Source organism: Anneissia japonica, unplaced genomic scaffold (assembly GCF_011630105.1).
Source record: "Anneissia japonica isolate Jap-2015-1 unplaced genomic scaffold, ASM1163010v1 scaffold324_len738069_cov173, whole genome shotgun sequence".
Classification (NCBI taxonomy): Eukaryota; Metazoa; Echinodermata; class Crinoidea; order Comatulida; family Comatulidae; genus Anneissia; species Anneissia japonica.
In genome coordinates, this window is record NW_022692196.1 from 32118 (window position 1) to 59620 (window position 27503).

General features: G+C 35.0%; 2 protein-coding genes across 2 annotated transcripts in view; one reads left to right on the forward strand and one right to left on the reverse strand.

Annotated features, from left to right (window-relative positions):
• Positions 1 to 1726: 1726 nt before the first annotated feature.
• Positions 1727 to 3061, forward strand: LOC117100193 (neuropeptides capa receptor-like). The gene has a single exon (XM_033239788.1). The coding sequence runs from the start codon at positions 1739 to 1741 to the stop codon at positions 2786 to 2788; it is 1050 nt and encodes a 349-aa protein (XP_033095679.1). The 5' UTR covers positions 1727 to 1738; the 3' UTR covers positions 2789 to 3061.
• Positions 3062 to 9998: 6937 nt separating this feature from the next.
• Positions 9999 to 27503, reverse strand: part of LOC117100169 (glucosidase 2 subunit beta-like) — a 32810-nt gene continuing 15305 nt past the window's right edge. Inside the window, exons 11-12 of the mRNA XM_033239742.1 lie at positions 22310 to 22409; positions 9999 to 13045 (exon numbers count right to left, since the gene is read on the reverse strand). Coding sequence (XP_033095633.1) covers positions 12887 to 13045; positions 22310 to 22409 — 259 coding nt within the window. The 3' untranslated portion in view covers positions 9999 to 12886. The remainder of the gene's footprint in view (positions 13046 to 22309; positions 22410 to 27503) is intronic.

Genomic DNA, 27503 nt, shown 5'->3' on the forward strand with positions numbered 1-27503 from the left:
GCGTTGGGGAGATAAACTACAATTCGTCAGGGAGAAATAAAATGTGTATGTATTTTCTACATATTAGTGGACTTTAAAATCGATTCTTCTTGAACGCCACTTGCAATGCTGCATAAAGAAGTTCAGTGCGTAGGTTTTATATCAACATCTCTTGTACTTTACCCAAGTGTGCGAACTCTCTGGAAAGATCCTCCCATACTTCGATAGGACGTTCCGGTTTGGGTTGTTTTTAAGTTTCTTGTGGGTTTTCTGCTGGTGTTGAAAGAATATCTCTGTTCTGTGTCAAAACATTAATAACTTCATCAGAAAATGGAATCCAGTTGTCAAGCCACGAGTTATTTTCTTTTTGAAACCCGGCAAACACGTTTTCACGTTTTTATAACGTTCTTGGCCAATGTTGAGGTTAGGTATGTCACAAAATAACGTTTACACAACGTTGTAGGAATGTGCAAACGTTGTGAAATTATGTTCAGTAAGTATTTATGGTTCTACAAAATAAAGTTTTCAACACAAAATTGTAACGTTATTGTCACGTTATCATAAGGTATTATTGTTTGCTGGGAAGGTCGTTACTACTCGCGTAGTAGCCCACCTCTCCTTAAGTTGAAACAGGAAGCTTTTCAAAATCTTCGATGTCTTTGAATAAGGTTAAAAACAATTGACGCCTAGATATAGGCCTGCTTGTAAATATCATCTTCATTATGATAAATGTTATTTGGATTATTAGGCTGCTCAAAATTTAATAAAGTATTCTAAACAGCAAAAAAATATTAGAAGATTTGCTACTGTTAAATCAAGAGCAGTTTGTCGATTTTTGGAGAGCTTTTCCCAAGCTTTGCATGAACTGGTTGAGTAGACGAGCGTACATCCATCTGATTTGCTGTAATTAAATTGTGTCTCAAATATACGAAAACAAGACTAATAAAAGTGTGTCTAGCTCGCAAAGTTGCAAAAAGTAGCAGCTAAATTTGGTACCATCATAAAGCTATTAGGCTATACTGAAGATGGTGATGTAAAAATTAAAGCATGAATCCACATGAATCTAAACGTTCTATCCTACTTTTCTACAAATAGATTTTTAAATATTTTTTCTGTCGTTTAAACAACGATTTATTATTGATGCAAACTTCAAATTTAAACCAAAACATACCGTATATTTGTGTTCCCCAATTTATATACAAGAAACGTGTACATTTTGAAGTAATTCCGAATTTTCTGTAAGAAAAAAAACGTGTTTTGCTATAATGTACCGGTAGTCAATTATAGCATTTGAAATATTTATAGAGAAATTTCCGACATTTGTTGAAAAATACTACCCTTAAAATTCGTTTAAATGTAAAATATTTTCAGGATAGATTCACCAGGGTATACCCATCTTCAATCATGTGAAAAAAGTCTAAAAGCCATAGTCACCAAAATGGACTTTTGGCACACTTTGATTTCGCCCTGGCCCACTGTGCGACGGCCAACGAAATTCTAATGAAAACGCAACGCAAAGGCGTACGCGGAACGGACCTTTTTAATAAGGATCCGTTCACATTGTCACCGATAATCAGTCGATGGCGTTGGGTTGTTTAGCGCTCACAGGGAGTGGAGATGGAATTGTCGTACGATGATCGTTCGGTGAGTGCCCGATTTTACTCAATAAGAAAATCGTTTAATTTCAAATTCCCTCTTATTTTATGGATTGATACTTGTGAAATATCAAACATTTCTTTATTTCAGACTTACTTAGAAAATGGATGTGATGGCACCTCCAGAGGAAATCAACATAACACACGAAAACAGAGAAGACTATGTTTATTCGTCTGCCGACCGCATACTACTTACAGGAATAATACCATGTGTCGTCTGCTTTGGTGTTATCAGCAACATCGGAGTGATAACGATGTTTTTAAGGCTAAAGTCAATGAGAACGGTTCCAAACGTCTACCTACTTTGTTTAGCCATAGCCGACTTGGTGTATCTGCTAAACGCACCGCTTTTGTTCTGGATCGAATACGCTAATAGTCCTATTCAGGGAGATAGCTCATCTATTTCACTAAGTTTTTGCAAGATAAATACGTTCATAGTCGACACAGCATACGCAGTCTCATGTTTGACTATCGCTATGGCAACCCTGTGGTGTTACATTGCTATATGCCATCCGTTTTTCTTTATGACGTTTTCACGAAACAAGGCCATGACGCACTGTATATTGCTTTGGCTGGCGGTAGCCACGTTCAATACTAGTCGAATTATCTACATGCAAATGTACGAATATCGTCTCATTTGGAATGAATTTGATGAATTTGTGAACATAACTAGCATTAAAACTTTTAATTATTGTCATGATTGTTCATTTAAGACCGTTTTCATAATCGAACAGATAATTTTCCTCTCTGTTGCGCTAATCCTCGTTATCATGTACGCACGCGTCATAATCCATATAAAAAATCTAACTAATCGAAGGAACGAATTGGTATCATGTGACGTTTCCAATTTTATGTCTGCAAAGAGGAAACTTGTTCGTATGGTGCTAATAACTGTGTCTGTTTACATATTCTGCATCTGGCCTTTTCGTCTCCTAAGTCTTATTATAGATGCTGGTGCCGAAGTGAATATTGAATCAAGTTCAATAATTGTCACTACTGCCCGAGTTTTTATGTACCTCAATTCTTCTGTCAACCCTCTAATTTACAGCGTAACGCACGAAAAGTACCGTAGAGCAATGCTGATGGTGATTCGATGCGAAATCGAGGTGGTTCATCCTTTGAGACGACAGAGTACACGACAAACGGCCGTCTAATCATTAAGGAGATTTTTATTTATTACATTTGCTAGCAAACGGAAATGGTTAATTGAGCAATAAAGATGTATGCTACTTTGTAATGAACCTTTCTGATGAACGCATAGCCGCATCCGTTGGATATTATTGCTAAGGTCCCGCAAAATGAAAGCGTAAACATACGTTACAAACACGTTAACTTTAACGTTAGTACCCAACATGCAACGTGATAGCTCCGCCCCTTTTTGTAAACGAATCGAAAGACGCATGCGCAAACCCGTAACTAACGTACGTCAAGAATGTAAAATCCTGAAATTTACATACTCCGCAACGCAAGGTGAATAAATTTTGACGTCAAGGTTAACGTCGTGCGGTGAAAACTACGGTACATATTTACGTTACAAAAACGTGCGCTTGTGCTGGTAATTTAAACACGTGTAGTTGTGGAAACAAATACGTTTTGCTGGACCTTGCTCTGATTGGTTAGTTCGCATACCCTATACGTCTAAAGGCAATAGCAATGCAATTAAGACTGTTCCAGTTATTATATGGAAAACAGTAATAATAGGCGTGCCTTGTTCAGCTTTCTTGTTGAAAATTCTATAATGAAAATACTAAACATTGCAATGACATTCGAACAATAAAAGCCGACTTCCACTGTTAGCGGTAGGGCTATAAAAGAAAGGGGAAAAAAACTAATGCCGCAATTAATGGCAATCAAGCAGATAAATCCATTATTTCATTTCAGGGAAAGTCAGGAATTCAAAACAGGCATTATGAAAAATGACTAGCATTCCTATTTGTAAATGGATCGAGACGCATCGGAGTCTACTGTCAAAATGGAAATGGGCTGAGACACATTTCAAGCCGAGTTTACTGTAAAAATAATGTGACATAGGCCTTGTATATATTCTTGTCAATAATTGTTTTGATTATGAACAACATTGGAAAAGTCGGACTTTATTTTGGACTACTTTTGGTGGATGCAATAATGGTACAACGTTCAATGTAGGCTACATACCATGTATTGTATTCCTTAATGATTTTAAACTATAGTTTGTTTTTGTCTTTGTTTTTCTATTTATGACGTGTAAACGTAATAGAGCAAATACCGTAAACGTTTTCTGGCACTAAATTGACCCGCTCATCATGATCAGGATTTAAAAGTTTTATCACAGAAAAACCCCTATTAATGTGGCGCCTTCGGGACCAAGAAACAAGTGTCCCCTTACAGTGGTGTGCCCTGTATAGGGCTTGGTCGTAGTATGAAAAGTTAGGCACTATTCTTGTTCGCCTTGTACTTTTTTGTGGCTGAAAAAAATGTCCCCTATAGGAATGTCCCCTTAATAGTTGTGCCCAGAGGACAAGGTTCTACTGTATTTATAACATAAATGTTGTGGTCCTATAAATCCCAATAGACCTTAATTTTGTGTTTCCTTTCCGCAATAGCGAGCTTGATTATGTGCATTGTGTATCCCCCGTCATGTCTTACCAAACACGTGCCAGACATTCTTTGGTGTCGAACATTACTTTGAAAGCGTGGTCATTCAAATGACAATTACAATATAATAGAACTATATAGAAGATTGAATCCAGTTGTTTGTAGGCCTATCGAAATATAAGAATGTAACTATAAGAGATCAAAGTTGATAATAAAATTATCGTTGATAACATTACATTGATGTTGAGAATCAAAAGTAGCGTAGTAGTGATGACGGGTAGCCCACTGAGGTCTCAGTGGAGCCGCCGTCAAGCACTGTCAGGTTCCCGAGATCAACATTCTTCTTCGCATCGGAGCTGACATGTCACTGGTGTGAGAAAATTGAACGGCTTTTAGACACATATTCTTTCACGATTGTTGCGAACATTAGGTAAACTTCATTAAAAAAAAAACAAAAAAAAAAAAACATATTTTGCTAAATTCAATTGATTCTGACAACATAATTGGCGCTAATCCACAGCAAGGAATAATATGTCACGCAGCACTACGAATTTCAATGATAAAAGAAAATTATAATACGGTACCGGTAGGCTAATAAATTAGACATAGTATATTAAAACGATTTATTAGAAACAGTTGCACGAATAAAAGCAATGTTTTGCCAACACGCATGAGCGCAGATCATAGGGAAGGGAAACGCGTCCCCCACATACGTTTAAAAAGGTTAGTTCCCTCCCCACCCCCACCGACACACTTCTTTTCGGCGCAAAGTGATTTCATAAATAGAAAAGATGCCTAAAAAACTGTTGAAATGAACTGCATAAATGAACCAGGTTTTTACAAAAGAGCCCTGTACATCCAGAATAAATCTACTTTTAGCAAGGTAATGGTATATCTGTCATAAATATAAAAAATTACCTATACACGACTTGAGAGCACGTGCCTGTATTATTATTTGAGAAGTATGAGAAAAAAAAGCGTGTAAAGTTAAGATTGGTTTTCGACACATGAAGGTAGAGTAAAGTAAATAGGACAGAGACAATTAAGTGCATCACAAGAATTAATTAGATCTCTATGATTGCCAAATATCCCTAATTAAAAGATCATGAGAAATTTGTTTGGCACTTCACTTACACTGTAATGGTGATATGATGATGAATTTTACTATTATAAGAGTGTGATTCAGTGTCGTAACTAGGTTGTGAGGGGCCCTGGTTCAAGAGTACAGTCGGGGTCCTTGGCGCATGCAACTTATATGACCATGTCAACTTAAATGTGTACCACCGATGGGTTGGTTCAGGAGCTGGGGTTCTCCGATTATTACACTATTTTGAAGATAAATCTTCCGAATTTTTTTATAAATTTTAATGTTTAGATATTGTCGGGGGCATCATTGAAGACCCAGCTTATTTGCTGGACTGATCGTAATAATAAGCATAATTAGCAACTTCTTACGACCAAAAGATTCGATATTTATTAAAAGAAGTGGTGTTTTTTTATTTACTGGATTAACCATTGAACAATACCAACAATTATCTTGTATATTAGTTTTACATATATAGTAAGAATAATAAAATGAAATGGATCACACCTGACATCAGACTTATATATGACCGTGATCATATAAAGCCCTTTACTTATCCGATAAACATGGCAGCCAATCGCCTTTAATTAAATATCATACACTTGGAAACAAATGCTCGGGTAAATTTTGAAAATCCAAATCAGATTATTTTTAATTAGTTGAAAACAAATATAAACACGATCCCAAACGTTTGTAGGAGGAAATGAATAAACTTATAGGAAAAAACAAAAATTCAAACAATTATTTATCCAAATTAATTGTGAAAATTTTAGGGATTATTTTAGTAATATAGGAACAAAAGAGGACGCAATTAAAGAAGACAAAATAGAATGGAAAATAACCCCACTTTGTATTCACACACTAAATTTTACGGGACTTGTATCTGGCCGGCAATATTAAAAAGAATCTGGAATGATGCTCATGGTTATAAATGACTTAAGCATCACGTTATATCGCGAAATCTCCATGTTCCACATTAGCCTATAAATAAAGCATTAAGGCTTGGCATGGTTCCAACGGATTGGAAATTCTAAAGGTAAATGCAACAAAACAACGCCCTAACACTTATAGACCAATCTCAGTTGATGTCACATAGTTAAAAATGTTGAAAAGTAGCAAATCCAAGATCAAATTAATACATTCTCAATGTGAAAATGACATTATAAATGCTGACCAATTATGCCTTCAGGAAGTACCACGCAGTTGTTACAGGCCATGTAATAATATGACATGGCTAGAATTAATTAATGACACAATAAATTATATGTTACTACCCAACAAATTGAAAATGAGTTATTGTGGTTACAAAATTCCTTGGCTAGAAGGAAATAAGTAGTTTAGTGTCACAATAAAAACATTGCTTTATTTGATATTTTTTTTATAAGGGGGAGGCGCCCTTATACATGGGGGGGGGGGGCTGGAGGCTGGGGCCCAGGTTCACTGAACCTGCGGTAGTTACGCCCCTGGTGTTATTTCCGGCCATCTATCTAGAGGTACTGTTTTCTCAAAAAAAATATTCACCTCTTTCTCAGGATCTGGTATTATTGGACTTACGGTTTGAAGTAGGTGAAGTAAAGTAAATACATCAACGAAAATGTTTAATTTACAATGGTACATCACACATATTATTAATTAAATCTGGTTGCCGAAAATCGCTGATAAAAAAGATCATGAGAAAGTTGTTGATGCTCCATTTTGACTATAATGGTGATGTGATGATGATGAATTCTACTATATAAGAGTGTCGTTTCCGGTCATCTAGAGAGTAATATTTCCTCAAATTTTCGCACCTTATCCCAAACTATGGTAGGGCTGGGCGGGTGTGGTCTCACGGAACTACTCTCCACCCCCACCCGCCCCGTATTCCCTGAATCAATCCCGGATAACGATTGATTGAATAATTTATAATGCCTATTATATTGGCAAATATTCATTGGAACTTAGATCAGTACATTCTTGATTAAGTATGATTCAGCACGCTAATGAAACTCGCGTACGCAAATGACGACTTATGCATGGACCTAATTAGTGAAGTTGCACGCAAATATTCAAATGTGTAATAAAAAATACGGTATTAGTTAATTACAGTATATTGTTAAATAGTCACACGATATTTTTGGTACAGTATTGTCTACTTCACGGATATGCAAGGGTCCCCAACATTTTCTCCCCTGGGCCCCATGGCTTGTCACGCCACTGCAGATGATGGTATTGCTTTCGAGACCACTAATGTGAACACGTGGATACAAATGGCGGCAGATGTCAAAATGTATTGGACTTGGAAACATAGTGACTCGAGAATCAAGATATCTCCATACCAAAATGACATGTAACAACAACTAGAGTATAAATAAACGGCAAATTTACTGTTAGTCTACTGGGTTCGCGCTAATGTGTTTTGCTGACTCAAGACATATTGTGATGTAGGGTGATCAATTCAATTCTAATAAATCAGGGTATCAGAATCTGGTGCCATCTGCATTTCAGTTTCACCATCGTATGGTAATGTATCATGCGAACATTTTAAATAATAATTCGTGTATATTCACTAAAAAAAAGTCCCTGATGTGCAAACACCAGTGATACCGAACCTATATAAAAAGTTGGCCCAATTAATTAGAAGACAAGTTTTCGTCAAAGGCGATGATTGTCGGGGGTCGGGGTTGTATGCCTTTTACACATAAAATCGCGCGTAAAACTACGAGTTAAATCAAAGCTCCGTCCACACTATCAAATTTTATATGATAGATGTGTGTGGTGCCCATATAATGGAATAATGCTGTTATATTAAGCCAGCTACACCCAAATATGGGCACATCATATTTTTTTCGTCACATAAAAGGTCAGTGTTTTGGACATAATTAATATTCGTCAACGGTTACGATAAATGATAACTTAATGTCTTAGTGTACGGCGCTCTGGTCTCTTTTGGAAGGGCGATTAATAAATGATAAATGATGTACATGCTATGCCTCAAAAAACAAATTGTTGTTCCCTGCGCGAGGGGCATACAGCGGGTTTGTACAGGTGCAATGGGAATTAGGTGCATTACCTCTGATCTAGAGTGATCCATCTCCTGGGGCTACGTGTACGAAATTACGCAAATTTCGAAAGTACGATAAAGGGTGAAGGGACCCGTCGTCGAGTTAATAGGCTCAATATCACCTTCATTGGTGAGATAGCTTTATGCAGTTGATTTTACCTATCAATTTTAAAAGACCGTAATTAGCGCACACTTTTTTTTTTTTTTTTTTTTTTTGCGTATATGGAAAGCCAGGCCAGCCCATAAAATACTTTTGCATACCCTGTTAGGCATAAGCAACAACTTTCTGAACCGGTGATGCAAACGAGCAGACATTTACAAATGAGTCATTGGCACAATGTAGAATAAAAAAATGTCATTTATCTAATATGTTTGAAAAAATACGTTAAAATTAAACATCAATAAGTAATTTTGTTTGTAACATAACAATATGCATTGTGAAGTTGTACATCATACAAATAGTTAACATAATCGTAGCTTGAATTATATTAGTCCTGGATGAAGGATTAGGGTGCCCAAAACCCCAATTCGATATGGTGGAATATATGGGGATGAAGGCGGGAAATAAAAACGGAAAAATCTTTGCTCAACGTATTGTTCGAATTGGTCGGGAGGGCATAATAACCCTCTGCTTGTCTCGTTCAAACCGGTCGAAGCCCTCTTCGCTTGATCATATTCCAAATGTGGACCGTCCGAGGATATAAATATATTTTTCCACTTTGGGTGTTAATTGAAAAATGATGTTTCAAGTACTGTACTTTTAAGAAATTGCAATACAGACAAAACTGTAAGCATGCATCAGTTATGTCCATTCATGGGCTGATATGAATCATCTTTTCCTCTCATTATCATTCTAAAACTGATATGATTCATTTCATCTCTTGTTGTTTTGCTCAAAACAACTGAGATTGGCGACACTACAGTCAAAATAAAATCGGTATTTAGAAATTTGGGGGCTATTTTTGTCTCAAATATGCTTCAGAAAGAAGAAGTTCGAAACGTCTGTCGGGCAGAGTATGCTGGTTAAACTTCCGTATCCCACACATTAAACATTCAAACAATACAACATTTTACTACACAGCAATCGAACAATGGAACTCACTGCCATAATGAAAGAGCAATCAACATCACTCAACGTATTTAAGATAAAATCACTATAATAACACAATTTTTAAAAATATAGCTTCGGTAACGCTGTTAGGTGGGTCTTTACGAGAATTTTATATATTTTATTTATTTCTTTCTTGTTTCATCTTGTACAATATATATTACTTCTCTTGTATGTCTCCATTTATGTTTCAATGTGATAATTTAGGAGCCTGTTGGAACCAAGTTCTTCTGAACTTTCACGGGTTATCTCAGCATTAATATCATTTCTGTATTAGTGGTATATAATGTTCGAAATAACTCAATAATTTTTGATTGATAAATATTTTGAAGACAATTTTTTTTTTTTAAATTATGTATTTTTGTATAATAATCATAGTGTATTGCTGAAGGGCCCAAAACATCGCAGCTCGTTTAACAAAACCATACACACATATCACACCTATCTGCCAAGATCTACACATGGCTTTTCAACAAGAAACGGCTAATTTATAAAGGTTTACTCATGATAAGCTGAATTACAGTTATCTGTACAGACAAGAAAAAATCACAAATATACAATCCCTGGAAATTTATTGAAGAACAACTTTTTCAGGCATACTTTCTTTAGGTGGTGTTTCACATAATCAAGTCATATACATTGATATGTACATAAACAGTGACATTTGTATGTACCGTACCGTACATACATACATTTATACAAACATACATAAATATACATATACGCATACATATATATTTATTGCAATATTTAGACTGGACAATACAAAAAAAGACCTAGAAAATCTTTTGAACTTCATCTAAGACTGATTGTGAAACTAAATGTTTACAAAACAGCAATGATTTAATCAAATCAAATTCACAAAAATTAGAATTTACAGTACGGTACACCTAAACAGTGGTTATTGCAAAAGGAAATAAACTAAAACATTCCTCTCTATCATCCTGATGATCAAAGGCCAAAAATTTACACCAATTTCATAAAATAAAATAATACAAACAATGTGACATATTTGTGATAACTTCAGTATCTATATTTACCCGGGGGAATACACTCCTATACAATACACTGCATTATATAACGTGTCTCCTGCATAATTCAAACATTTTAAACTTAACCAAAGCATTGTCCACACAATCACATTTTATGTGACAAATAACTGTGGTATGCCCATATTTGGGAGTAATATGACATCATCATGCTTATATTATATGTGCCCATCATACAAATTCGTCACATAAAATTTGATAGAGTGGACGGAACGTTACACAAAGGCCAAATAAAAAAAATATCTAGTTTCTCGTCCCCTCGCGCATTTATTTTCTCTGCCTCACAAATATTTTTTTTTTTTAAATTTCCCTTATTCCACAAAATGTACGAAAATCTGGCTAACTCACATCAGTGACAAAACTTTTCCGGTCATTTGTGGCTGGGGATACATAATGGTATGAACCATGTCTAGTGCTTTTTTTATTTGCTTTCATTGTGTGTACTTGGTAAAAGTGAGAAAGTACTAGGTGTTTCTTATCGACCATCTTGGATTTGCCATATTGGAGGAAAAAAAAGTGCCTTTATTCTCCTTTCTTTCAAATTATTAGGTTGAGAAACTATTTTTTTTTTACTTGGCCTAAATAACTTATGGTTAACTATTAAGTTTAAATTAACCTCATTATTTAAAAGAAGAGTGTAATCTCAATTTTGGAGATCAAATAAGTTTACTCTCAATTAAAGGCATCATGTGAATGTAGTCTCAATTGAGGGCATCTATTGAGTGTACACGTACTGTAATTGGCATCAAGACTACTTTCAATTCAATGAATTATCAGAGTTTACTCACAAGAGGGCATCAAGTAAGTGTACACTCAATTGAGGGCATCAAAGTGTGTACTCTCATTTGAGGGTACCTATAGAGTGTACACTTTAATAATTGATTGGCATCAAGACTGTACTTTCAATTCAATGAATTATGAGAGTTTACTCACAAGAGGGCATCAAGTAAGTGTACACTCAATTAAGGGCATCAAAGTGTGTACTCTCATTTGAGGGTACCTATAGATTGTACACTTTAATAACTGATTGACATCAAGAATGTACTTTCAATTCAATGAATTATGAGAGTTTACTCACAAGAGGGCATCAAGTAAGTGTACACTCAATTGAGGGCATCAAAGTGTGTACTCTCTCAATTGAGGGTACCTATAGAGTGTACACTTAATTGATTGGCATCAAGACTGTACTTTCAATTCAAATGAATTATGAGAGTTTACTCACAAGAGAGCATCAAGTAAGTGTACACTCAATTGAGGGCATCAAAGTGTGTACTCTCTCAATTGAGGGTACCTATAGAGTGTACACTTAATTGATTGGCATCAAGACTGTACTTTCAATTCAATGAATTAAGAGAGTTTACTCACAAGAGGGCATCAAGTAAAGTGTACACTCAATTGAGGGCATCAAAGTGTGTACTCTCTCAATTGAGGGTACCTATAGAGTGTACACTTAATTGATTGGCATCAAGATTGTACTTTTCAATTCAATTAATTATGAGAGTTTACTCACAAGAGGGCATCGAGTATAGTGTACTCTCAATTGAGGGCATCAAGTAAGGGTGCTCTCAATTGTGGGTATCTATAAGTGTACACTCAACTGATTGGCATCAAGACAGTACACTTTCAAGTCAATGAATTATGAGAGTTTACTCACAAGAAGGCATCAAGTAAAGTGTACTCTCAATTGAGGGCATCTATAGAGTGTACACTTAACTGACAGGCATTAAGAGAATACACTTTCAATTCAGCGAAAGTTTACTCACAATTGAGAGATATCAATGTCGTACTTATAATTTATAGATTAAATTTAATTTAATTAATATAGTATGTTCCGTTTTCATTTTGGTCAGAAAATGTGATAGATGTTACAAGTAATTTGTGAATTTTCAAGATTTGAGAATGTCAAGTTTTGTTCATTTTTAGAATAATCAAAATTGCTAGAAAAAAATATATAACATCATACATAATTGTTTCAATGATTTTACAAAAATCTGAGGAGAGAGTTTACTCACAATTGAGAGTTATCAATGTCGTACTTATAATTTATAGATTAAATTAAATTTAATTAATATAGTATGTTCTGTTTTCATTTTGGTCAGAAAATGTGATAGATGTTACAAGTAATTTTCAAGATTTGAGAATGTCAAGTTTTGTTCATTTTTAGAATAATCAACATTGCTAGAAAAAAATATGTAACGTCATACATAAATGTTTCAATGATTTTATAAAAATCTGAGGTGAAGCTTTGCTATCTTAATACACAGGCATTAATGATACATTTATAACCAATTCCTACAGAAATAATGTCCCTCTTCTTAATTATTTTCAATATATTCTGCTACAAAAAAAAACAAAAACACAGAATTATTTCAGCGCCTAAATGTGAATAATGCGTTAAAGTTCTGTGTGTCCATGTTGTAAAGGTTGATCATGCTCCTCAATGTTAACTTTTGTTGTACACAAAGCTGGCGTAGTGAATTCAAACTGATAAACGCATTTTTCTGGCTCACTGGCTGAAAGAATCTTGTTTTCTTTACCACAAGACATCTTAACCTAAAAGACAATGTAATAGAAATGTTATTACAAAAATATGGAACTATCAAGTAGTCAATCAATCAACAGGTATTTATTTATAAAGTGCATCATGAGTATATTTCCCGTACGATTAAAATGGTAACGGTACTGGGTTTGGTCTACAGGAGCTCGTGCTTTGTACAGAAAAGAGGTCATCAGAGGTCTCGGTGCCACAGCCTACACATAATCTGACATCATGAATATCAATAAAAGAATACCATGTCGGGGGTATCAAGTTGAAAAGAAGTTACTTTTGAGAGATTTGGTTAAATGAGCTTTCTTAACTGGTACTGGATAGGCATTTATAATGTTCCTCTTCTTTGAAGTTCAAAGCGCACATCTTTTCCGTGGTCATTGGGTCCACATGCTAAGTGTTGCTGCTGGTAATGAGCGCAGGAGCAGGCAACCCCACCAGGTACCCATTTATACTCCTGGGTGGAGAGAAGCAATGCAGATAAAGTGCCTTTTGCTGCACATCGTGATGGCCCAATGGCACTGATATCCGCTAGACAACACATAAAAAAGCAGTCCAAACAAGCAGATATCTTCGGGATATGGGATATTTTCGAAAAGATCCTAGCTTCCTTGCGGGAGTGCAGGAGGCCGTCTCGACTTTCTGTTGACTTCCGGGGGACTTCCACGAGTTGCGGGAGACTTGGGACTCGTGCAATGTTTAGGTGCAATGATGTTACTGTCTTTCAAAGTGCACATTATGAGATTTTTCAAATTAATTAAAAAATTGGTGGAAGGAAAAATTGTCCAGACTAGAAAACACAAAATTCCTGGGTATTAATATTGATTCTGGATTAACATGGAAGACACACATCAAAGAACTTGAACTTGAACTTGATCAAGAACATTGGTATCATTTTTAGACTTTCTTCTTATATCCCACTTAATATCCTCCGCACTCTGTACTGTAGCCTTGTTCTTCCCTACTTGAGTTATTGCAATATAGTTTGGTGCAATACTTATCAATCAAATCTTAACAGTCTTTTCATTAAACAAAAAAAAAAAAGCAGTATGCATAATAGCAGGCACTTCACCACTAGCTCACACTGACCCGTTATTTACGTCCCTCAACTTACTCACACTTAAAGACAAATTAAATTATGTACTTCAACAATGCAGTTTTCTTTATTCTTCAACTAAATCCTTATACCCCCTCAATTCTGTAGCTTATTCCACCCAAACTCATATTACCACTCCTACCGTACTAGATCTGCACTCAGATTGCATATTCCCCAGCATTAAAAGACATCTTTTCAGCACAATATTAGATTTAGCGGACCCAAACTATGGAACAATCTAAATGACCACATAAAAAACTGTGAATCGAAGAAAAGCTTTTCCTTAAATCTTAAGAATAACGTAATTTCTAGTTACAAAAATTAAAACCCAAATAAATTTTCGTCCTCTGTAGACAATCAGTTTTGTCTTTTTTGTCCTTTTCTTCTCGTAGCCTGTCTTCTGTCTCCTGTTATTGTTTTGATCTTAATTATTATTTGTATTATTATAACTTGTTGAATTTTTACTTGTTTTCGGGCTTGCCTCACACAAGCACTTGCTTTTTTGGCTATGCCCTCTTCAACTATTTTTTATTCTCATCCTTTAAATTGTTTATATTGTACTTTTGATTATAAAGAAATAAATGTTTATTTGAATGAATGAATTAATGATGACATCACATCATGACCATATATAGGCACATCATGACTATATATGGGCATACAACAATTTTATGTCAAAGAAAATTTGATAATTGGGATGGAGCTTCACAAATGTTTTCAAAATGTTTACAGGCAACAGTACTTTAGGGTGAACACACTGTACATTTCTATAAATGACTGTAAAATGTTTTTTTACTCCTGTACTGAATTTGAATTCATAACACAGTGGTGTTGTCATACAAATTACTAACTACATGGGATGCAGATCACTGGGCCAGCAAAACATCGCATAGTTCCCTTCAGTTTAAATTCCATTCACACTGTTTACAATCAGTGTATATTTACAAAATCACCGGATATGAGTTGCAACAAGGAAGCCTAGTCCTATAGGTAATCTAAAATCAACAGAAATGTGTTTTCTTTTAACTCTGATCGAAATATGAGAAAGATGCATAATAACAATCAGCAGAATATGCAGAGTACATTTTCGAGGGAGGCCAGGATCATTTACAGCAAGCAAAGCACAGGTGAGATATTGGACAGGTTAAACTTTAAAAACAGGTGAAAGGATGTAGGTGTGATTGGCACAGCTGCTCAGTACAGCCTCTCAACCTTGAAGCTGGGGTTCGAATCACAGGCTATTAAGACACACGTACCAAGTTTGACTCTCCTCAGTCAGAAATAAGCTATGTATTTGTTATGATTGATAACATCGTAAAATGTCGATGCAGTAGATCTTTATTGATCTAGACTATGGCAAGTCAATTAATACCGAGGTTAGATGCTCTATTAGTAATTTAATAATAATATTCTGTTTGTTTTTAATCGTATGTTATGTAGCATTAAAACATTCCTAAAATAGGGAACAGCATGGGGTGTAACATTTCAGAGTACTCAAGGCCTTAATTCATTTTCTAAAAAATTTATGAAAACAATAATAATCATCTTGTAAGGGGTTCTTATCTATCTGCTTCCGGTGCCATTTTCACTTGCAAATGGCAGCATTTTCTGCATATTTTATAAAATTATTTTCATGGTTTTAAATATATTTTATGCAAGCAAATGAGACAAACAAGCAAATAGCCTATCCAGGAGTCCTGAAAAGGGAAAAGATTGGGGCCAAGAAGCATGAGTGGGGCTTGTGATTAAATGAGCTCGAGGCACTAGGTCGCAAAATTTGGTGATACTGTATGAGGTGATTTTAACTACTTCTGCTTTATTCGTGCACAATCGTTTTTTTTCCCCCTTTCTCTCAGCACATTCAAGTTTAAAATCTGTCTCTTATACACATCTAGATGTGTATAAGAGATCTGTGCATAAAAACGATTTTGAACATTCTAACTGGGTTGTCAGTCAAAAAGTTTGCAGGATGCTGGCCACCTTTTACTCTTCTATCTTTTTCACTTATTAAAACCAGGAAAACATTTGGACCTACACATGTTCATGATCACTCGATCTTCATAAAGGCCAGCTCAGACAGGCAGCGTCGTACGACGCAGCTTGACGCGATTTGTTGCTGCATTGGGTCTGTGTAAGTTAAACGCAGACGTGATGGTTTGCATCGGGGGCAGTCGCGTCGTAGAATAATAAACGGCTCAAGACTGTCTCCAACGATGAATCGCGTTGGGCTGTGTTGTACGACGCTGTCTGGAGTTGGCCTTAAATTGCAGCGCTATAATTACATCACTGAGGAGTATCACCAATATACCTGACATAACATAAATTTCATAGCTATGATATGAATAGGCTGAAAAAACATATAAAGCACACAAGCTGGATAATGGGAATTGGACAAGCAAACAGCTTAATTGATGTTTATGTGGTAATGTAAACCGTACCTCGTAAAACCTCAAATTGTTGGCTTGATTTCGAGAAAAAGCCCATCTCGAATTGAAGCCCAGTGGGCTTAATTTCGAGATGAAGCCCATCTCGAATTGAAGCCCTCCTCTTTAGTTTGCAAAATTAGCCTTGAAAAGAAGCCGATAGGCTTCTTTTCAAGATAGCATCCTTCTTTCCAAGATAGTACAGTACTTACACTGTACTGTACATAAATTTTAATGAAACAAAATTAATAAAAAACACGCTTGGTTTATACAGTAGTCGAGGTGATTCAATGCCGGTTAATACAATCCACGATACAGACTGATGTTACAGTGGCCCTTATTGCTTTAATTCCCAAAATTTACACAGCATTGATTTTGGAAAAAAGCCCCTCTTTACTTTGTAAAAGTAGACTTGAAAGCCTATTTAAAAAAAAAGTCATCTCAAAAATGAAGCCCATCTCAAAAAGAAGCTTATTCAAAGTTTGAAAAGAAAGAAGCCCAGGGCTTCAATTCAAGGTTTTATTGAATATTGACTATAAAGTCAAGCTAGACAACTAAACAACTAAAAGGAGCCATTCAAAATTATCAAGGTGTTCACAAATTGTAAACACAGCATACAGTGACCCCCTCCAATAAAAGATCACTTTTCTGTAATGCCAAATTAACAAATGTCTTTTATTTGATTATTCTAATTAAGAGATCTGGTCCCAGAAGTGGTTTATAATTGGAAGGAGACTGTATTTACATCAGCAGTGTAGGCTCAGTGATACATACAGTACATCATTAAGTTCAGATTGCATAAAATCTTTGATAATGCTATGGACATGGTCGGCAGAGCCGGGGATCCCGCCCACCTCCCACCCCCACACCCTTTTTGGCAGGAAATATATAACGTCTATGCAGGTTTTTGTATGATCGGAAAGAAATGCTAGTGGGGGCCCCACACTTTAAAATAGGTTTCACTGGCCCTGATGGAGTAAGGTTTCTAGATATTTTAACCTTAGAACATTGTTTCAATTTCTTTAACAAAAATTAAATAATAAAATGTTAGAATTAAATAGCGGTTAATGTCAACAAGGCCTCTAAGCACTTTACACTATTACCCCTGGTTACTGACTGGATCAAGCAATGAAACACATACCATGGTATTTTCAATCACTTGTAATTTTCGGGTGCGCCGCTCAGTGATAACTTCTAAAGAATTATTTTATATATTTTGTATGTCTTTGTATTTTATCCTTTATATGTCTTTTGATGATTTTTACTATTGTTAAACTCCAATTTGGAGAAGATGATATTTTTACCTTGTCAGGTTGCAATAAAATTAATTTGATTTGATTAGCTTTGGGCGAAGAGAGACAACAGGTGAAGTGCCTTGCCTAAGGACACAAGCGAAATGCACAGCAAGGGATTGAACCTCCGACCTCAAGGTTGAGAAACAGAACCACAATTGCTGCAACCAATCTGCTCTTAAAGATTTCATTCGATGAAGATAATTTATAGGTCCATCTACTAAAGTAAGAACAAGGCTTCATTTTCCTGATTATCAATGTGACTTTTAAAACTATAGTTCAAAACTAATTACTCAAATAATTGCTTAAATTTTTTACCGTTTTTTTTGTGTGTATATTTTATATGTTTTAAAAATCATATCTTTTTGTTGTTGGCCAGGGGTTTAGAGATGACCACATGTTGTGTTGGGCTCTAACCCATGTCATCTCTAGTCACGCCCCTGGTCAATATGTACTTACTGTATCTATATCGTGATGAGTGATGGTTTCTTCTTTAGTTGTTTTGTAATTTTCCTTAATTCAATTGATTTAAAATAATTCGCAATTCAACCTTTACGGCTGCCATGTCTTATTGTACTGTATGTAACAAATATCATTATTTAAGAGGCACTTATAGAAGCTACGTATATCATTCCACAACAACAGGGGCTGAAATGAAACATAGCATCAAGGTAAGTACACACAAGTCAGATATGGACATTGAACCACCTTTTAAGTCCTTGTCCAAGAAAAGTTGGTTCTACAAACCGAACCCTGAACGAGGAGCAGCACGAAACTAGCAACCGATGTTAAGGCCGTAGTTAGTGACGGCCCTCTGCCAGTGAACTCACCACGTTGAGTGGAGAACCCATTCCTGCACCGTCAACAATGGTCTTACCAATTATCTTCATATTGGAGAATATTTTCAAAAGGATGTGAACAGTCTCACTTGGAAATAACGAGGTGATATCACAGGAAACTAGCAGGACATTAGTACATCTGAATAAACTTATTGAAAATTAATCTAACCAAAATATGAGTAAAATGTATTTAGCAGCAGAAGGGCAATCCCCTGATAAATCCTAAAATTGAGACTGTTGTCACTCTATCGATTTATTAAGAAAACGAAAACAATGTCCAAGGACAAAACACAAAATGCATATGGAAACTAAGTGAAAAGTAAACCTGAAGACACAGGGCTGTTAGCATGACTTTTTTGTTCCGCTGTTTTTTCCACTTTCTGCTTTATTCGTGCACAATCGTTTTTTTTCCCCCTTTCTCTCAGCACATTCAAGTTTAAAATATTTTTATGTGATTAAATTAAAATGTAAAACTAGAAACTACATTGCTTTTTTTTTACTTACATAATTTCATGAAATATATTTAATTTGTTAAGAATATAGCAGATTTATTGAGTATCCTATATTTTTTTTTTTACAATTTTTCAATAATAATTTTGATTACTTATCTTATTAATAATTTAATCAGACTTCTCATGTTCATAAAATGCATTTCTGTATTACTATGTCTTCAGATTTTCGTAGTAAAATATACGTAGCACCTAATAATTTGCTTTGAGTGCAAGACAAGGGTTGATCAAAATTGCAGTTCAAACAAACTGGAGATGATGAAAATTTATGGGTGAATATTCAGGACGATCGGGGCCCACTTATCTTAAAAATGGGCCCATGGTCCTGGGCCCCGAACAGGCCACATTTTCTCAGTATTCACAATAATTTATCATTAATCTGACAAGTATGAGTTGTCTAGGGACAATGTAACCAAAGATCCTGATGAAAAAGTTATTTATATGGGTCAAGGCCTATGATAGATTTTAGTATTTTTGTCTATTTCCATATGTTCATTGATACTACACTATCTTTCATTACCTTTGTTTTTTTTTTAATTATTAAAACATTTATATGGCACTCTACAAAGAAAGAAAGCACCTAACAATTCAAATAAGCAATAAGTACAAAACAGAAAACCTTTTCATGTATTATTTTGATAGAAAACAAACGTTGTCTTGAATTTGATTTCATGTCAATTTAAAATAAAAAAGAAAAATTCCTCACATATTTTTCATCGGACAAGCTAATTATATTCTTTTCAGAAATTATTACAAAGACAAATACAATATTAATATTGTGACCTTCGCACACAGTATGCTGCAATGATTTTCACAACTTAGTAACAAACACATGTGCTTTTTCATGGACCAAGGAGTAGAAATGTTTTGGTAAAACCAAGATATAAATGAGAATAAACACCCTGATTCAACAGCCAGGACATATATACAAATAATATCTTTAGCAGGTGTGGATTACTGCCACAGGCAAATGCCTATCATTGCGCTGATGCGTTGCGTACTGTAGTAGGGCTTCAGGGGTGTATCCAGAATATTTTGTGGGTCCTGATCATAAATTTTTGGACCTTTTCACAATGAAATATTACAGCACTATGTGATTTAAAATGTCAATACAATTTGCTTGAAGTGGATTGCTGGAATTGAGATAGATTACGTCACGCAATTGGCAAGGTCTTTGGACTCATTTCATTGCTGGTACCTCATCAATGCTTTTTCATATGTGATTGTGGAAAGGCCCTAGAAAAAATTATCTTTGGAAAAGATGTAGACCTTTGAAAATTTTGGGGGTCGTACAACCTTCCCGACCCCACACCCCCTCCCCTCTTGTATACAACCATGGGCTTTAACTGATGGATATTAAGACATCGTATTTGGAATGAATATTAAACATACAAGGTTATCACCCAATGTCTGATCAGATATACAGTAAAGCTCTGTCCACTATTGTATGCCCATATAAAGTTATGATGTGCCTATATATGGTCATGATGTGATGTCATCATGAATATATATATAGGTTTGTCACATGTTTTTTTTTTGTCAATGAAATTTGATAGTGTGGAAGGGAACCTATTGATTGAACTTTCTGAACCTGAAATATCTGACAGGCGAATATTGTATCAATCGTCTGTTTAACCCCCAACCGACCTCAACTTCTGCAGTTTATTAAAGTGCTCTCCACGATCGACAAGGGAACAAATTTCTGAAGTGCACTTCTATACAAATAATAACAGTATTATAAATAATTTTCAAGGTTTTCATAAAATTCAATTTGATTATACATGTCAGTAATTTTTATTCAGATCTTATTATACAGTACTGCACACCTGCCAAGTCCCACACATTCAGCACGAGAGTCGTGTGTTCGGCGCCAGTCTCGCTCTCCCAAAACAAAATGTCACATATAAATGCATTAAAAAATATATTGTGACCGTTGCAGCTTTCTTCTTACAAAACATTCTTCATCTATAGTACTTAAAATATGGTAACATAATGTATACAAACTCAGCCCTCGAAATTATGTTCTCGGCAAAAAATGCCGACGTAAATTAGACTCACGTCAGCACACATCGTCATTTTTGATTGCCTGTCAACAATTATGCACCAGGCAATTGCAAGACCCAGCGTCTATAAAGGTGTAATACATTTTTTTAAATGCATGAAACGATGGGGTCTCATGACAGCGCGACCCATAAATGACCTGTATCAACAAACATTGCGCTACTTTGCCTGTAACAGTAAGTAGTGGCTAGCTTGTGCCAGGGTGGGTTGCTTGACGGAAGAACCAAAATAAATGTTCATTTAAAAACAATAAAATAAACATCGATCCAAAACGTGTTATCCGCTGGCTCTACTCCACAAATGGGCCTAGGCCTAGCTTAGGCCTGTCTTAGCTTGGCAAATAGTTCCGTGGTACGCTTTTTGGTACGCTTGTAAAGCGTCGGCAAATACGTCGGCATTGCTGAATGCCGACGCTAATTTCGAGGGCTGCACTTACACTGTGAATATTTTGTTTTATAAAGCGTAGGTGTAATACTGAACAGATTTTATGTTGTAAAAATGCTACCCTAAACTGAGAAAGAATGAATTTCTGGCCATGTAGAAAAAATAATTTTCCCAGAGGGTGGAGGAAAATTTCCCGTAGGGGAGGAATTACCAAAACTCTTGGACCTGCAAGTTTGTCTAACTTGGAATCTTTGGTACTGTGTTATATAAACTCACAGGCTTGCCCACTAGATCAAAGTGAGGTTGTTTAAAATAAATATTTTTAAAATAAAATTAAAAATCGGTAGGCAGTAAATAAATGGATTGGTGCAAAAGAACGTGGCAATCTCCTGGTAGTGTCACATGACTTGCAGTTCACTTGTGAGCTCTGCTGTTAAAAAGCTATTAAATTTAATATTTAATAAAGTGAAATCTTCTAAAATTAAATTACTAGTATAGTAGTATTAAAGTATATTTGCTTTTGGTAAATTATACTTTATAAACATAAAAAATAGTTTCACTCGTTTATTTTTTAATACTTCTAGATGCTGTTTATTATACAGTAAATATTTTGTATATAATGGCGATCATATCAACTTTTGGTAGGGAAAAGGAAAAAAACTTACATTAGTTGAGCGATCAGGACCATTCCAGCAGCCTTTTCCTCTGCTATATTTCATCACTGTGTACTTTTCACCTGGCATTCCATCCCACTCTCCCCATGTTCTGAAGGTAACAATAATGAAATGGCATAAATTATCATCAAAATGTTCATAAATTTAGCCCACAAAGATCAAGGATTTTCCCATAGCAAAAATATCATTATCTTAATAGATATAAGTGGCAATCTCTTTAACAAACACATGATAGATATATTTTTCAATTTTGATTTCATAACCTTAACTTCCATTTTAAACATGTACACAGTGCCTTACAAATGAAGAATAATGAAAAATCACAAGTACAATTGAGAAGTAACCATATATTATAATATTACATACCTGTAGGTTACATCAGTGGTAATAATATAAATATTAACTGATAATAATATGAAAAAAGAGGTAAAAATATAAATAATAATAATAATAATAATAATAATAATAATGTAATAATTGATAATGGATTATACAGTCAATTGCCGATTTTGATGCCTTGGCAAAGCTTCAGGAATCACTTTTTAAAAAAATCACGAATTTAGTTATATAGCGTAGTACAGACACAGGAGTGCATACATTACATAGATAATAAGTATCATAAATATGTACACTTACAGCACTATGAAAAAAGAATATGCAAAATCTGGCAAAAAAGACAAGAAATCACAAATTACTGTATAAGGTAGATACTGTACTTCGGACAGAACACTTGCAAAACAACATGTCCTGTGTAAAAATAGGACTCACAAAGTTTCCATCGTGATTGATCCGTTCAACAAAAAAGGGCGTGCCGGTCAGAACCTTAGTCCAATCAAACTCATTTTTAGATATTTCGAAAGCCAATAAAATTTTGAGTCGTCTCATAATACTGTATATATAAACTAAATGATTGATTCTAGGCGGCGCCATAGCCCTTGGAAGTGGAAAAACATGCTCCAAAATACGGTAAAATGCAAGAGTTCATGTTGAAAACCACTTGTGCATTTTAGTCTCTGGCGATTGTTTAAAGCACCTACTTACTTTAGTACTTTAAAACTGGCATAATCTTGTAGGTAATTAAATTTTATATATATCTTTATTGAAAAACTATGAGAATTTTTAGAGCCAAAAAAAACCCAGCTAATTTTCATTGTTTTTGCACTATCCACATATACTATATATGCATCACGTTTACCGTATGTTGCTCAAAACTGTATATGCATCACGTTTACCGTATGTTGCTCAAAACATATCGTATTGGATATCAAACTTCATTTCCGGCAGGTTTGTGATTTCTGTCTTTGAACTTTGAACTTCATTGGAACACTTTCGTATCAGTGGCACCACACCATCTGGTGGTACACCCAAATAACAAGCAACATTTCACAAAATAAAAAATAAAAGATACAAAAAAAAAACGAAGTAAACATTAATTAGTACGATGGAAGGAATATTCCATGACTATGTGATGTCAACTGGGGTCAGGTCAATAAAACTCTAATGTAATGTAGGTACCCATTTTTTTGGAGGGTAACAGACCCAGATCATGAACATGGCTTTTTCCTATTCTTTTGTATTTACCTTGTCTCTTCTTCTAAAGACCTATCCTGACTATCAAATTTTAATTGACAAAAACATGTGACATGCCTGTATATGGTCAAGATGACATCATATCGTGACCATATTCTTTATTCTTTACTTTCTTCCTTCAATTTCAAATGCCTTACATAATGATAATATTGATTATAAACCTATTTGTACAGGTAGGTCTTGCAATACAATAGCCAACAATACCAAAATATTGAAAGCCGTATTTTTTTCCCAAAAATGTGATTTTTTTACCACAAAAAAAATCTTTTTTTTTTTTTTTTGGCTCAAGAGATTTTTCAAAATTGTATGCACATACAAATATCTGTACCAAATTTGGCACTTTTGTCATCCATGTAACAATCTTGACGCCAAGGCACTCGACTAATAGGCACATCACGACCGTACAAAATAGGCATACAATAGTTATTTTGTCAAAAAAAATTTGATGCATGGCGAGATAACCACAGATGTCTAGGTCTGCCAATATCGAACATATCATTGTGCTGCATAAAAAGTGGGAATTGCTTTTAGGTCACTTACGTGACGAAAAGTTTATGTGAGAAGATTATATCACCTTGTCTTTCCAAATCATGTATTCCAGTTTTTAAGTATATATACAGCTGGTACAAGGATGAAAGATGAATTTCTATATAGATTATAAAATAATGCAATTTAATAATAATGAAATACAACTTTAAAAAATCTTAGTTGTTAAACTTTGTCTTATGTTTCTGTGTCCATGTTAAAGTGATTTCATGTGTTTGGCAATTCTTAGCCCCTGAGTCTAAATATATAAATTAAAATAATAGTGACACTGTCAAACATAGCCTAAAAGAATTAACCCCTGACACCAAGGAAGCTGAACAGTTCCTAAAAATTTGAAATCTGTCAGAGAATGTTTACATGCTTCTGGACCTTCGGGAGAACTTGCATCAAATTACAAATTATTTTTCCAAATGTGTGGGCCGCATTTGATACATCTGCTGGATCAAGGAAAGTTAATGATATAAACTGATACACTGTAGTAAGGTGATGAATTTAAAGTGTCACAACAATTGTATTTAATGGGTGGCTAACATTCATTTGACAAATTTGGTGTAACGCACCTACGATGACACAAAAAAGGCTGAAGACTTATTTTCAGTGGAATCCTTTTGATTGTGAACTACTGTAGGCAGTACATAGGGAGACAATCCCGTACTCTCTTCCAAAGACTACTACATTTTTTAATCATCCACATGGGATATATAGTAAACAGGCCTAACAGCTTAAACATCTCATCCAAACACTTATATTTCAGCCCTCCAGTTGAAACATAAGAATAGAAAAATTAGCAGATGGAATTAAACTGCATGCAAAGTGCCTATAACCAACTGAGCTAAGCTGCTCTCTGCAAATTAAACAATTCATTATGTTTAATTGCATTCTTAGACCCATAAGACCAGGATTCCTTTTAAGGGGAGGGGATTTCCTTGACAGCCAGGGGTCCAGTTGGTGAATAGGCACCCATGTGAGGTCCAATAGGGGGACTTTTGTGAGGGTCAGGGGTGAGGTCTCTGGGAGGCGAAGCATTCTAGAAAGTAAATTGTGGATTTAATATATAATCATCTTAAAATAGTATTTTTTGCCAAGAAAGGGGTAGATTGGTTTATCAGAGTGTTCTCCATGAATACATGGTTTCACCAAACCAAAGACCCCCTTCTAACAGGCTATCCCTTAATATTCTTCATTGCATCTGTCTGAAAGGAGTCATGCAAACTATGTTCTCTGTAAAATTTAACCAAAGAAGATGTCTGCCAGCTCAAAAATATTCCTAGCATAAATCAACCTGTGCTATCGTAAATTAAATGTCATTATGGGCAATGATTCACGCCAAATCTAACCTGCATACCCTGACCCATAATGCATTACTAATTGTACCACAGAAGAGAGCCATAATAACAATTCTACAATTTGCCTAGCTTCGTGAAACTGTGAGAGTGGTGTTATCCTAAGAATATGGTTGTCCTTGGCTTAAAGTTCCGAGATTATTTGTCCATATATGAATATGATGATGTCATACAACACCCACATATGAGGCATGCTGATGGTAAAAAATAGTCAAGCTGTTGCAAAGGCCAGTATTGAGTAAATGAGCTATAAAATATGGGAGCGCAAAAATGGCCAAAATTTTTTTTTACTATAAATCTGGGGATCTTGACTATATCACAACAGGGGCCAAAATTGTTCATTGAATAAATTGAAGGGCCAGGGCAAGAGGTGTACCTTGGCATGTAGTGCTATCTGAATGCCGCAGGTGCGAGCCGGGGAGGGGGATCTTTGTAGTAAGCCACTAGACACTCACAGGGCATCCATGACGGTTTCAATTATAAACAATAAGTAGTGAGCCCTCTGTTGGTCACTATTATACATTTTTGATATTCTCGTAGTTGGGGGCGCTAACACGGAAGTGATATTTTCATTATTCTCCATATATGGGTTTTTAAATGACCAACCAACAGCTTTAAAATTTAAAAAAACAATGAATATTCATGATATTATCGAAGAAGACATGCTAAACAGTTCCGTAGTATAACATAGGTACGATGTCATGGCTCCTGATTTTACGTGTGAGTATTTAAATTTATTCTATGTTTTTCACCCAAAACTTTAAAAAATCTGGCATGTAAAGTTTACATGGCTATAAATAATTTTTGCAAATTTTTGAAACATTGCCACTTGTGTTGTAATTTCATTGATATCCGTTTTGGTTATGTTGTTGGGAGACCTTTACTATTGCGCTTTGTGTTAATATGTGCAGTAAATAGTGTGTAAATTTATTTTCACAAAAAGGGTATGGGGTTTTGAAAAATCTGTTCTCAATAGTAAGTTGATTCAGAGAAAATATAAATTTCCCATCATCTGAAAGTCCCAGGTCTCTTCAAAAATCAGGTACTATGGTGAGATATGTTTACATCTATCCGGTTTTAATCGATATGCAAGCTACATGGAAACAGATGGACTTGTCATTTTGTCTCTGCATCCCTGCTGTTACAAACAGTTTTGTTTAGCATTCTTGTTTGTATTTTTGAAGAGACCTGGGACTTTCAGATGATGGGAAATTTATATTTTCTCTGAATCAACTTACTATTGAGAACAGATTTTTCAAAACCCCATACCCTTTTTGTGAAAATAAATTTACACACTAATTACTGCACATATTAACACAAAGCGCAATAACATATTTTGTTGTGCAGTACTATATAGTGGGAATATATTGAATTTTCTACTTATAAAGTGCAATAGCAATTTGTACAAAAATAACTGTCAGTATTAACCTGATTGCATACCTTTAATTTGGATTCCTGATGATGACATAATTAATATCAAAGTATTGAATCCCTAAATTTTGAGTATGTATTATTCTATCTGTATCTGAGATTATTCAGTGGACATTTCGGTTTAATTTGGATACTTGTATTTTTTAAAGGTTTATTTTGTTCATTAAAAATATAACATGTAGAACATAATGTTTGTGTCTATTTGTAAACTGAGGTGTAAGAAGAATGATGATTGTAAATGATACTGGCTATTTTCACAGATGAATATTGGATCA

Excerpts from the sequence above, each read along its gene's own strand:
- LOC117100193 (XM_033239788.1), top strand. The coding sequence starts at position 1,739 with ATGGATGTGATGGCACCTCCAGAGGAAATCAACATAACACACGAAAAC.